This window comes from Siniperca chuatsi, linkage group LG3, assembly GCF_020085105.1.
Source record: "Siniperca chuatsi isolate FFG_IHB_CAS linkage group LG3, ASM2008510v1, whole genome shotgun sequence".
Lineage (NCBI taxonomy): Eukaryota > Metazoa > Chordata > Actinopteri > Centrarchiformes > Sinipercidae > Siniperca > Siniperca chuatsi.
The window spans coordinates 12131249-12144861 of NC_058044.1; the positions used below are offsets into that span (position 1 = coordinate 12131249).

General features: G+C 38.3%; 1 protein-coding gene across 3 annotated transcripts; it reads right to left on the reverse strand.

Moving 5' to 3' along the window:
• Positions 1-1427: 1427 nt before the first annotated feature.
• pkd2 (polycystic kidney disease 2) lies at positions 1428-13235 on the reverse strand. 3 transcript variants are annotated; one of them, XM_044191690.1, is made up of 16 exons: positions 13110-13235; positions 12161-12623; positions 11184-11297; positions 9591-9724; positions 8384-8634; positions 8020-8244; positions 6986-7214; positions 6731-6901; positions 6430-6611; positions 6226-6346; positions 6016-6114; positions 4954-5075; positions 4705-4822; positions 4374-4534; positions 3446-3593; positions 1428-2390 (listed from the first exon to the last, which is right to left on the reverse strand). In XM_044191690.1, exons 2-16 carry the CDS (start codon positions 12582-12584, stop codon positions 2181-2183), a joined length of 2709 nt encoding a protein of 902 aa, XP_044047625.1. In that variant the 5' UTR covers positions 12585-12623; positions 13110-13235; the 3' UTR covers positions 1428-2180. The 3 variants fall into 3 exon arrangements, with proteins under 3 accessions (XP_044047625.1, XP_044047624.1, XP_044047622.1); XM_044191689.1 differs by having other exon boundaries at positions 4374-4537; positions 13110-13234; XM_044191687.1 differs by having other exon boundaries at positions 4374-4537; positions 12897-13158.
• Between the last annotated feature and the right edge of the window lie 378 nt (positions 13236-13613).

Here is a 13613-nt window from a genome sequence, read left to right on the forward strand (position 1 = left end):
CTCGTCTAACTCACAAGTGTGAATCACACAAATATTTTCCCCCAAAATGTCGAACTATTTCTTTGAGTGTGCCTACGGTTTGCACCTATATACTTGGATATTCAGTATAGGTAAAATACATACCTGAATGTAAACATCAGTTTTATCATCTTTGGTGAAAACCATGTGTCTCCAAAATGTTAACTTTTTAGGAGCTAATATGACAATGTACATTATTTTTCACATTATTGGAGTGGAGTGGTGACAGTGATACGGACATACTGTATGTGTGATGTGTTTCTTACAGGTTTATATTTCAAAGTTAACTGTGGTTATTTAATAATATTTACATTTGCTGTATTATTTTAAAATCTTACTTTTTTCAGTACTTTTGTATTTCAGTAGTCTTAATTATTTAGCTTTTGCACAATTTTGAAATTACACTAAATTGAATCTTGATTTGAACTCAGCTCTGATTATTTGTAATTGTAGATATTGTAGAATTGTGTTACATAGATAGTAAGTATGTGTTAACCTTTTCTATTGTTCCAAAGAAAATTTATATAAATACATTCATATTCTGATACAGCTTTTTGAGAACAAACATTTTCATGTGACCTTGGTCTTAGTGTTTTTTTCAGTGCATACATCCAATTTACAGTGTTTTGATGTTGACCTACAGTAATTCTGTTGAGATTAATATGTGTTGTTTAAGTGTGAGTTTAATGATCATATTTAAAAGTAAAAAAATACTTGGCATTTTTCCAGAAAGAACTATGTCATTTGGTAGTATTACAGTGTTAATTGGTACACTTCAAATCAGTTGATTCCAATTAATGCTCATAATTATGACAAATTAGCTTTTATAGAGCTTTTCTTCCAAACAAAGTCCTCTGGATCAACAGTTAACTTAAAACTCAATACAGCTAAATACAATAACTGAAATAATACAAATTTGTCAGTATTTTCCCTATAATTAGAACGAGATTACATAGTTATTTTCAGGAAACTTTCCAGAAAATTATTAGGAAAATTACCCATAAAATAAAGTATTACTGAATACTTTAAATATATAGTGCAACATTTGTACATCAGCAGACATACTTTTGAACGGATTCCTCTGGTGTAAATTTATAATCATAAATAAATTGATGCATAATTGAGATTAGCGCCTAAAATAAACTTTGATTGCAAATCTACCTACAACTATACGAATAAGCAAGGAGAAATGTGATCATAATATTATCAAAGAGCATTAACATTCAACAAACTGCAAATCTACTTGTTCTGTAAGAGTCAAACCAGGAAAGAGCATCACTGATTTGACTCTACTATAATCTAATGTTAAAGACATCATCCTTAATATATAAAGTATGTGGTATAAATAATGTTAATATGTTTAAGAAGGAAGATAATGTTTAGAGAAAGAATAACAAATAAAACAAACGTACATTTTAATAACACTTTATTTGGCATAACAGATTCAAAAAAGAAATAGATTGTAAAAAAAAGTAAGGCACAAGGAAAAAATAATAAACACATGGGTTTCCCATGAACACTAGATGCACTCCAAATCGAAGTTTGTTTTAAGTTACAATATGTATCATAAAATGATAATAAGCTATTTAATTTGAAGCTTCATTGATGTACAGAAGATCAGTAAATATGACAGAATGTGCCACACTTGTACCTACTGTGTATTAAAATGATGAAAACAATAATCAGCTAAATTAACATAGAAACGCTTTTTTGGTATTTGTGTAAATGCTTAAATGTGTGGATACAGTAATCAAAAGCAGGTGAGCATATTTTTCATGTAATACTAAAATCATATGCTGTGTATTCTGAGTACAACTGAGTATGCTGGTGTATTATATCCTGCGTCTAATACTGTGATGTAATACTGTTCTGTAAATCCTTCGTTATTCTTCAACCTCTTTCACACTTTTTATGTTTCCTTTCATCATCCTGTTTAAGTAATACTTGATAATAGCTTTAGACAGTTAAGTGAATACTTTTGATGTCTCACTTTCAGTGCATTTAAGTATTTGAGGTGAAGTGCGTTTGATTTTGTCACCTCCTTTGTAATACATCAGAAATTTAAACAGCTTCAATAAGGTATCTTGTTTTGTTCTGCTGCTGGGAAATTTCCAATAGAGAGTTTCTTGCCAGAGTGGAATATTCTTCATCGAGCCAAGTCCTCACACATGGCCGCTCCCATTTATGCTTGTGTCGAGGCCGTCGGTGGACAAGGAAGAGGACGGACGGGGTCGGGGGCCGACAGGAGTAGCTGGCTGTGGGTGGCTGACCTGTGAGACCATATCATCAGACTCCCAGCGCTCCAGTTCCTCCCTCACCAGCCTCTCCATCTGCTCCCTGTGGGCGTCTGTGTCCCGCCCCAGACGCTCATCCTGACACACAAAAACAGATTCACTTGTACAGTATGTTTACATGCACATAAGAAACCAGGTTACGCAGAATATCCGACAACGTGCACTGTTGTAACCTGATTACTGTAAATCTGCATACACAATACATGCAGCAGGACAGTATTCCTATTTCTCCCCAACTTTATTATGGAAGCATGGCTTATTTATTTTTATTGTATTAGGGATTTCAGATGCTGCTTCCTGATTGTTTTTTTTTTCTTTTTGTTTGTATCAGAGGGCCAACAGCACAGTGAAAGCACAGCTTTTCCTTTCACCCCAAATGTGTCTCAATTATATAAATAGTCAAATGTTCAGCGGTGGAAACTAGTAGTTATCTATCCATCTCTTTCTTTATCTCCTACCTCTTGTCAGGCATGTAAGAAGATTATTGCAGAAAGTTGGCTGTAACCCAGTTACTTAAACCTGTAATAACTGATTTTCTTTTTGGCCACTTGGGGGCAGCGGAAACAAGCTGTAAACACAACACTGACATATTATGACCTTTTGATATAGATTATATAGCAAACTTGTAATCAATTGCCTTTTAACACATCCAGTAGATACGGAGCAACATTATTCATTTATTTGGAGTCACATTCCTGGCCACCACCTCGTTTTAGCTCTGTTTTTGGTCTCTACCAACTCTTCAAAAACATATCTGGCTCTTTAGCTGCTAAATTCTACTAATATGTTTACCAGCTAGTCACTAACTGAGTCTGTCTGCCGTTTGGTGCTGAGCAGGTAGCGTACAGCAGGTTTTTAGAGCTTTTGTGCTGAAATAAATATGATGCTACTGTATGAGAGCGGTGACAGAACCAAAACAGTCAAGTTGCCTCAAAACTAAATAGTGAGTTATGAACCTCCATAGAAATGAGGGGGACTGCAGAGTCCGGTGATAATTACCTGTAGGTTTGTCGCTATGAGCTACTGCTATCACGTACAAATAGTCATGTGATCCATAGATTATATAAAAATATTCATTGTAGCAGCTTTATAATGTGTGTAAACGCACTGACTGTATATCCACTGCATCTCACCTCCATGACTCCGTCCAGCAGCCTGCCTAGCACATCTCTCCGTTTGAGTTTAGCTCTCTCCATGGCTTCCAGCTTCACGATCACAGCATCTATCTTGGACACTATGCTGCCGATAGAGTGCTCCATCCTGTCAACACGCCTCACCAGCCTGAGAAACAGAGAGCCATTAGTTCCCTTATTATATTACATTACGTTAAATGTGTGAGATTACTACAGTTAGATTAGTATGAAAAACTCCAAACTGAAAAACGGGGCAGCAATGTTTTTGACTAAGGGGGGACCTCAAAGAAGAGCCCGACTGATATTGTCCGCCAATTATATTATATCAAAGATTTATCGGTCTTGCCGTATATCTCAACAAGAAATTGCAGAAAAAATAGCGCCATTACATAGTTTGACCACCAGAAAGCACTGACAAGTTTATATTTTTTAACGTCCCGCTCAGTAGGGATCCTCCTCAGAAATGTGTTTATGTAAAAAAAAAAAAAAAGAATATCAACTGATATATTGTTATCAGGTTTTTAACAGTCTTACATATCAGTCTGTTATGAATTATTAAATTAATCAATTAGTTGATTGATTTTTTTTTATGATGAATCAATTGGCTTAATTATGAATAAATTAATTGAGAAAATAATCTGCAGATTAATCGATAATAAAAATAATTGTCTGTTGCAGGCTGAAATGTATTTTGTATTTTTTTTGTACACCCTCAGCCTCACCTGTACTTCAGTATCACAAAGTTCCACAACCACCAAAAATTGACATTGACTTAAGGGAGGTGTATGTACGATTATGGCCGTGCCCCTTCCTCCACATGTCCTGAGGCTGCCTTCCATTTTTATTATTAATCAGTTATTAGTTCAACTTTCATTCACTGATTAACCTGCATGTAAGTTTCAGAATAATAATAATAAAAGCTACATACACTTGAAACTCTTCATAGGAGACGCCCCCTGAGCTGCTGCCACGACGACGAGAGCTGTGGCCGCTATCCTCGTCATCGTCTTCCTCCGAGTCGTCCTGGGTACGAGGGAAGCTCCGCCCACTGCTGGGTCGAGTCAGCGAATTGCGTTCCAGATCCAAGTCCTCCTAGCATACGAGCAGAAACACACTGAACATCTGCAGGTGTCGTGGCTGAGCGTACGTGACCACATACAGGGTGTGCTGTGTTTTTCCGTGTTTTCCATCTGCATCAATTACTAAAACCATCAGCTTTTGTTTAACAAATGGAACAAGCTGCTGGCACCATCACTCACTCTCTCTTTCTCCAGGTCGTCTCTCATTTGCTGGTGTTCATGCTCCGTCAGCTCCTGATCGCCATCGTGATCATACTTGGCAAAGATGGCCTGAATCTCTGCATCTGTGTGGCCCTTTCTGAGCAATGAAGGAGTCAAAACACACTCAGGACACGTAGCTTGAATTTGATATTTACGAAACCAAACGCAAACATTAAAATAACGTCATAATGGTCAAAAGCTTTTAGCATTATTTGAGGTTTTGTTCACCCTTTAAGATCCTGGCGGAGTTCATCAAAGTTCAGTTTGCCCCCGGCCTGACGCAAACTGTCAGAGATGTCGTCTACTGCCGTCTTCTTCAGTCTCAACTTCATCAAAGCTTTGTTACAACCCTAAGAGAGGGGGATCAGAGGAATACTTAAAATTACATTTGGACTAAACAAGTCAGTTGCATAATGTTGTTATGTGATATGTAGCACAGACAAGGATAGAAACACATACTAGGATTGTTCATGAATGGATCACCCAAAACTTATAATACAGTATACTGTAGTCTCACCATTACTTACAAGAAACGCCTGATATTTCTGCCTTCTCTTCTACACTCTGCACTCCAACATCTCTTTTGTTAAAATTACAAGACTGGGAAAGGACCCACTGCAGCGAGGCCTGATATCAACTGTAAGTCATACATTTCAGTTCAATGGACTCCCCTTCACTGAATCACCTTAGGGAGCAATGGCCTTCAGAGTTTGGGACTGAAATTTTAGACTAAGTGCGGCAAGATCACGATTCAAGACACATTATGCGTTAGACATTGTTTATTATAGTTTCAGGTAATACATACACGAACTACACTTCTGCAAAAGTAAACTAGCAAAGATGTTCCCAGGATCAGATGTTACCTGCATGAAGTCACTCTGTTATTACATGTTTTGGAGCTGACAAACTTTGGTACCATTCTGGTGTGCTGCCAGAATGGGTTTCCTGCAGCAAATTATACTGAAATATGAGCGCCTTGACTCACATCAGACAAAATGATTTCAGTTGAAATATATCAAGCTTCAGGGAAAACATCTTTCCTGGGGGAAACCCTGACATTTTCTAATATTCTTTTTCTTTCCTAATATCTTTTCTAATGACATTTTTCTAATATCTGTATCTCTTAGTTGATACAACCAGGCCCTAAAAAATGCAATTTTAGGAGTAGCGTCTTCACTTTCAAGTCCTACATTCTGCTCCCTCAGCCGTTAGTCATTATTGGCATGGTGGCTAGTGTCGATTTAATGGAAATCTGCCTTGCCAAAATAAATGATACATGTAGTTCAATACCTTCTTAATGAGGTCAGTCATTTCCATCTCAGACCTCTGCTGGGACATGTCAGCCTTCACCTCAGAGTATGTGTCATTGATGATGGCCAGGAACATGTTCTTTATAAAAAGAGATGAGAAAAGGTATTCTCGTGTCAGTGAGGAGCAAATGTAAAAACAACATGAACAAACTTACTACTTCAACACAACAGGCGTGACTACCCTACTCACCATGAGAATAAAGAAAATGAAGAAGACAAAGGTTGTAAAGTAGATAGGTCCGAGCACTGGATTTGCCTCCTCTATTTCTGAGAACTCAAAGTCTCCCAGAATGATACGGAACTGGGTGAAACTACACAAACAGCAAAACATTTCAACATTTTTTCAACAGGAAACAGTTTGTATATTTGTGGATTATACTTTGAATGCTCTTACATGCTGGCTTGGAATGTGCTAAAATCGTTGACTTGGGTTCCAAACACCAAGTAGGCTAGCTGAGCATACGCCAAGAAGATGATGAAGAACATGATGGCAAAACCCACAAGGTCCTTGGCACAGCGAGACATAGTGCTGGAGAGCTGACTCATGGTCTTATTGAAGTTGATGAACTTAAAAAGCTGAGAGGATGAGAGAAATTATTCATCGTTAGCATTAGTCGACTTTACAGTAGTTGGGTTCTTATGTTTCCACTATGCTAGTTTTGGACTGATTATGAACCAAGGGAAAAGATGAATACCTTGACCCAGGAAAAAAATACGATGACTGCAGCCACGTTGTTGAACTGGACCTGCAGGTTGGCCAAAGGCTCAAAGCTGGGGTGAGCAGTGTGGTTCTCCAATAGGCCTTTGAGAAGGTTGCCAACCATGGCTGTTCTGGTTATGTTCATGATAATAGCAACAACACTCAACTGAAAAAAGAGCAGAAATAGCAAAAGTCAATGAATGACTATTAAATGACTTTAATAATCCCAAATATGACTTTGATCACGCACCGTGACAATGAGAACATCCAGGCAGTTCCACAGGCTCTTGAAGTAATGCAGGCGGTGGATGCGGATCTCCAGGACCTCCTCCACCACGTAGTAGAGGATGAATAGGCAGAATGTCACCTCACACATGCCCACAAAGTAGTCCCAGCTGGACACGTATCTTATCAGACGCACAGTTTGGAACTGCCAGGAGGTCACCACCCCACCAGTAGCAGGGAACTCCACCAACAACCTGACAAATGCATCATCAAATTATGTTAACTGTTAGTATTCATACAATGGTGGTTACAAGCTGGTACTGTTATATTTTGGAGACAAATCAAACTAAAGCACAAATATGTAAATGAAAAATCTCTAATAATTAGCAAGGGTGAAGTATTAAGTTTTCCCTTTTCAGACTGCAATGGCTATTAGTCGTCTGACAGAAATTCACTAACATTAACATTCACTGCTTCCGATTTCTCAAATGTGGGGATTTGTACCTTTTCTCTGTTTCATATTATTATAAATTGAATATCTTTGGATTTAGAAATGTTTGTCGGACAGAAGAAGCTGAAGACGTCACCTTGGGCTGTGGGAAATTGTCAGATGCATTTTTCACTATTTTCTGAGGAGATTAATCGTAGAATAAATGAAAAATTAACAACAGATTTATGTTGTACAGATTCAAATGTGGAGCTAGAAAGATACCCACTATGTGTTGTTTAAGTTAAACTTCAACTGAGTTTTTCAACTATTTCAAAGGTTTCAACTGCAAATTTTCAGCAGCGAGCAGAAAATGTATCCTTTTGTAGTTTTGTTATTACCGTCGGTTAAGCCTAGTTAGATGTAAATTACGTGCCTTCTTGAAGAATGTTTTGCCTCTATTTAAATATTTTTTGTTGCATTTCATTCCTATCGGGTGCCATTGTTCTGTCATTGTTGTACTGTATATATGTATATGGTTTCAAGTCAATAAATCAGAAATCTTGAAATAATCATTAGTCACAGCCCTAGATTACATTGTAACTGGATGTGCTGTGACAGATGATTCTTACCTGGCGATGCAGAAGAGGTTGATGTTCCCATTGTAGACAGAGAAGTCGAGAAACACTGCTCTGGTGCCTCTGTCCAGCCACAGGTGGTCTTTGAGAAACTGCAGGTGGATTGCTGACTCCTCTTTCGTGCGAGACAGGTCTTGGTAGTATCCTCCACCTCCATATTTAGATACCTGACCCCAGTAACTGCTCCCATTCATCTCACTCTCTGTCGCATACACCCACCTAGGAGACACCAGAAAGGAAAGACTTTTGTTAGTGTGATGCATATGATACACCTCTAGTCTCCTTTAAAACTGAGAATATAAAAGTTGTTGCACTGATGTCTAAATCTAACGCTATCAAATTAAATGCGTGGACTTACGCAGTTCCATTCTTGGGGCCAAAGGAGGTAGTGTCCTCGTTGGTTGGGGTGTACATGTTGTAGCAGTCCTGAACCTCGTCTCTCAGATCTTCATGGACGGAGCAGGACTCATTGCGGACTTTGACCTGCCGGAGCCGTGGCACCCCAAGGAGGAGGTTCTCGTAGTAGATGAGACTCTGATTCTCTGGCAGGTTCTTGTTGTTGTACCACACCTCCCAGTACATGCCATTGAGGAAAGGTCCCTCTGTGAACTATAAAGGTAGAACAGTCAGGATTATGATGCAGAAGACTCCAGACGGAAGCATTCAGACATGAGAAACATCCTTAAGGTTAACTATTGTGATTTGGTCTTTGTTTACCACCCAAAAAGTGATTTAACCAAAATGCCTGGTATCATCATCTTGTCTACAGTACAAATTCTGAAGTTTATTATTAAAAATCAAGCAAAAATGTCTATTGTGCATAGATCAGCTTCTAAAAGTTCACGATTTTTGGTGATTTTTCATGTAATCTTGCTGTAATCTTGCTATAATCTCACTATACGCAGACTAATGAGTTTGAGGGTTATAGGTGCTCCTTTTTCTTCCTATGCTTATTTCCTTCCCTTGTCTTACTTCTGATAAGTATTTCCACTGATATGTATTTCTATTGAAATGGAATTACAATTGTGAACTGCATTTCCCATGTCTGCATACATGAAAAAGCACCAATGTACTCTATTTGATTATTATTTAATTATAAAATTATAAGATTCCCAAACATTTGCCCTGATGAACACTAAACGCTTATTCACTTTCTTGCTGCAAGTTACATGAGAAGATTGATACCACTCTCACGGACGCACAGTAAATATGAAGCTATAGCCAGGAGACGCTTATCTTAGCATAAACTGAAAACAGGAAGAAACAGCTAGACTAGTTCTGTCTGAAGGAAAGAAGAGCCACCAACCAGCACCTCTGAAGCTCACTAACTGGGTGGTGGCATGCAGACTTTGTTACCTTTGAGCGGCTACTGGCTGTAGCCTTATATTTAACAGACAGATATGAGAGTGGTATTGATTTTCTCACCTAACTCACAGCAAGAAAGCAAATATGTGTATTTATCAAATGTCCAAATGTCTCTGCATTCAGCCCACGTGTGCAGAGAGACATTTTAGTTAGACTGACAACAGATTTCACCCAAAACAGACATAAATTGATCATTTTACCTTCCAGAAATCCTCCATGGTTGAGAGGCTTCTGAAAGTGGAAGGGTCCCCGGCAGACAGCGGTGTGTCCAGGAAGAGCTGAGACATGACTTTGGTATAGTAGTACATGTTAGCGCTCACCATCCCATAGGTCACTGCAGAGCAAATCACAATACAACATTACCAATACTGAAAGTGATATTCATATTAGCACTAGCTACATAACAAGCCCTTGTTAAAATGCAGAATGACAAACAGGAGAATCAACACAGAGTGAATGCTTTTTGTGTACATACATGTGCTCTTTACATCAAGTATGACGAACACAAAAATAAACTCAAAATTAAGATTAAACTTAATTTAGTTTAACCTGTGCATCACTATTCTCTGTAGTATTCAGGACTCATCAGGGAGTAGCTCTGGAAACTGGTTTTAATAGTCAAGCTCTGCCTGGCAGAATATGCCTTAATACAGTCTGCCAGGAAGTCATTTCCTGATCCACCCTAAACCACCGTTTGGCATTTTTCATTGCAGCAAAAAGAGAGTAGAGAAACTTTACCATTAGTTTTCTCATCACACATATTTTAAATGTCCATCAATTTGTTTACAATCTCAAAATGCGGCCATCAAATTTGTGCTCTTGTTGGAATTTAGGCCAACGGACAAGTGTTGAAGATTAGATTTTCAGCTGCCAAAACCATTAAGCATTCACAGTGAGCTTGGAAAATAATGTTTCAGCTACAGGAAAGGTGCCCAGGCCTGCATACTTGGTGCCTCATTTTAAAGAGCTTTCAATGAGTCACTTGGATCAACTGTTCAGTCCAGGACTAGCTTTTAGGGCAAAAGCATTTACTTTATAGATATGTCACCAAAAAGATGTACATATTTTGGGCATGTTCCTTAAACCTTGTAACCATTCTCTATCTAAGGCCATGTTTACACCTCAGGCCATAATGCCCAATTGATGTTTTTGCCCATAACTGATTTGTTTGTGTACTATTAATTGTTTTTGCAGTTACTATACGAGAAATCAATATAATTTACTGTTTCGAACTAACAGGAAATTATGTAATGGGTGCCGACTGACATCAACCCTAACTGCGACTTTAGAATACCAATGCCAATTAAGCTTCACAAAGAGAAAAAAAGTTTTACTAAAGAGTTAATACTTTTTTTGTTTTGTTTTCTGAGATCTTCCTGGAGCTATCTCACCACCATGAACACTTGATTTAACTTTTTTGTTGCTTTAAGTAGCTCCTCAATAGTGGACATCAACAGCATGCTCACAAGCTGATAGCTCATATTTCCATTGTGAAAACACTACATACGCCAAAGACCTGTTTAGAATTAGTATGTAGACTGCCATTGGGACACAGTTTAAGACTGGAAGGTGGGCTATGTACTAACGGGGCCTTGTAGCACATGTTGAGGCTCCACTACCACTTTTCCCTTATGTTAGTTACACACTTGATGTGCACGTAGTCCAATCAAGTCAAGATGACAGTGAGGCTGACAACTCTAGTTATTACAGATGAGTGATTTCTGAAAGGCACGCCGCCCAGCCTTATGCACAAATCTTAAGTCATTTTGCAGGATTTTTGAGTGTTTACTTACAGATGCAAATAGTGATGAGGAATGCAATGTATGTGAGCATCTCCCTCAGTACGTTCCTGAGGTACCTTTCTCGACTGCTGTCACTGTCCTCCATCAGCTCTGTGCCCCACAGAACTGCAAAGAAAAACAGCAATTCAAGCAGACATCAGCAATATATACATATATATGTCCCTTAGGCCAATCAGCATATAGAGAGACATGATTACATAAACATTCCAGTAAAACGTATAGTATGTTCTGCCTTAGACTCAGCTACGGAGCTAGAGTGAGCAGAAGTACATTGGCGACACTAAGAGTTCCCAAATATATAAATATTAGACCCATTTGATGAAATTTGTTCACCTCGTGTTTTTTAAGAAGTGACTGTAAGAAAAGAGATCTCTTCTTAAAATACATGTTAATCAGAGAGCTTGTCCAGTTTTTTTTTCCACTTAATTTTACTTAAATTGTTTCTTTATTTTTTAACTTATATTATTGGAATTTGTTTTACCTATTTTATTCTGGTCCAGTTAATGTCATAAATAAGTTCTCCATTTGGTTTGATGTTACATTTGATTATATAATTGTTAATTTTAATTGACTGCCTTGTGTGAAGCACTTTGTAACCTGGGTTTTGAAAATGCTCTATAAAAAAATAGTAATATTAACATTATTACTTAGCATTGAACTTTAGTAGTCGTCTACTGTAACTGATAACAACAGTAGGGAGGGTGACATTTCTAATTACCAAAGTCCTTTTCATATTTGATGGGTTATAGTATAGGAAATACTAGGACTGTAAATCAGTGACATAACTAAATACAAATCAGACTGATGTCTTACTGTACAGTGAAAAAAACGTGCTAAACTTTGCAGCCCTAAACCCTAACTATCATTTTATTTATACATTATCATGATGTTACTGATCTGTAGAGAATTAATAAACTACTCTATGAAAGACTCCGTCATGCTTACAAAGCATAAAGTGAGTGACTAACTTCTGATCTTTTGGAGTATCTGCTTCATACAGCTGCTGTGCTCATGCCTGTCCTGCTGCTGAGCATCCACAGTCGGGGTCGGGTAGAGTCCTCCTCGGGGGATGTGGGTGCTGCTGCCTCCGCCGGTGTAGCTGCCCAGGCCGCTGCTGCAGCTGCTGCTAGAGGCCGTGGACACCGACCTCCTCCCGGGACTCGCTGGAGGCCAGTCGGCTTCCATAATCTCATCCTCAGGCTCGAAACCCGGGTTATCCCGACTCCATGCTTGTCTCGACGGAGGGGACGGGGTGCCTATTACTCCTCCGAGACCCAGGTCTTGATGCTGGATGTTCTCCATCTCTATCCCTTCGCTTGAGTCTAGTCTGTGCGGCAACCTGGCAGTCTGGCTCTGCGGTAGCTGCTGCGGTCTGACTCGGGATGAACTCATGGTCCAGTTAGCTATTTTTTTCTATCTAAAGTGGGGCATCTGAAAAAGTTAAACATTATGCAAAAACGCAAAAACAAATGTTTACAACGGCTGAAGCATTTCGGGTATTCGCTTCAGAGATGACTTACTCAACTGTTAAACGCCTAAAAACCAAAGCAGACAGATTGGGAAAGTTAGTCAAATAACTAACTAAATAACCTAGATATATAAAACGTTACACCTTGTGTAAAAAAAAAAAAAAAGTCACAATAAATACATTTAAATAACGATATCCTGCTCCTCATAGCCAACGTTAGTAGTTTTCACTCTCACCAAACCGTTAAGAAAACTTTCCTCGAGAAAACATCAAGCGATCTTCAATTACGTCTCAAAAAAATGATGTCCGTCGTTATGAAGCGATGTCTTTAAAGCGTTTAAAGTTGTTGCCTAATAAGCTATTAAAGTTGTTGCCTAATAAGCTATTTACATAAAATTGACGACCGGCATTAAAATGCCGTGTTTATGTGAAACAAGAAAGATAGTTACTTTTCTTGCTCCAGGACAGCCATCTTGTTCTTGAACTGTTCCCCTAAAAAAAAAAAAACTCTCATTCTCGTTTGTTCGGGACTCAGATTACATTAGAAGTCATGGCGTCGCTGTAAAGGATGGAAAACACCTCTGTGGAAAACATTTATCTTTACTGATATATCCATTGGATCAATTTTTTTATTAGACGTGTTATTAAATTAACGGTTTAAATTTACAGCATTGTAAAGATTGGACTGGTTTGGGAGAGTTCAGATCCCCAAAGTAATCGTTTTCTTTGAAAGCTTTTTTAAAAAGCTTTTTGAACCCTTTATGACGATCATTAAGCCTTGTATTTGCTAAAAAATGTTTACTACAGTATTCAGATGAATATACAGTTAGCGTTACATAATCTCTGTAGGCTATGTTTGGGACAGCGGTTGCTATGACAACAAGGCACTTGGCTAAGAGGAGTTTATTGTCAAAAGGCCTGTCTAATTCATTTGAACCTGCACTCCAGTTACA

Coding starts and splice junctions, on each gene's coding strand:
- pkd2 (XM_044191689.1), bottom strand. CDS start 12,584: ATGAGTTCATCCCGAGTCAGACCGCAGCAGCTACCGCAGAGCCAGACT. Junction 9,725..11,183: donor CCTCATCACTATTTGCATCT/GTAAGTAAACAC, acceptor TTTGCTCTGCAG/TGACCTATGGGATGGTGAGC. Junction 8,635..9,590: donor CCATGGAGGATTTCTGGAAG/GTAAAATGATCA, acceptor CTACCTTTATAG/TTCACAGAGGGACCTTTCCT.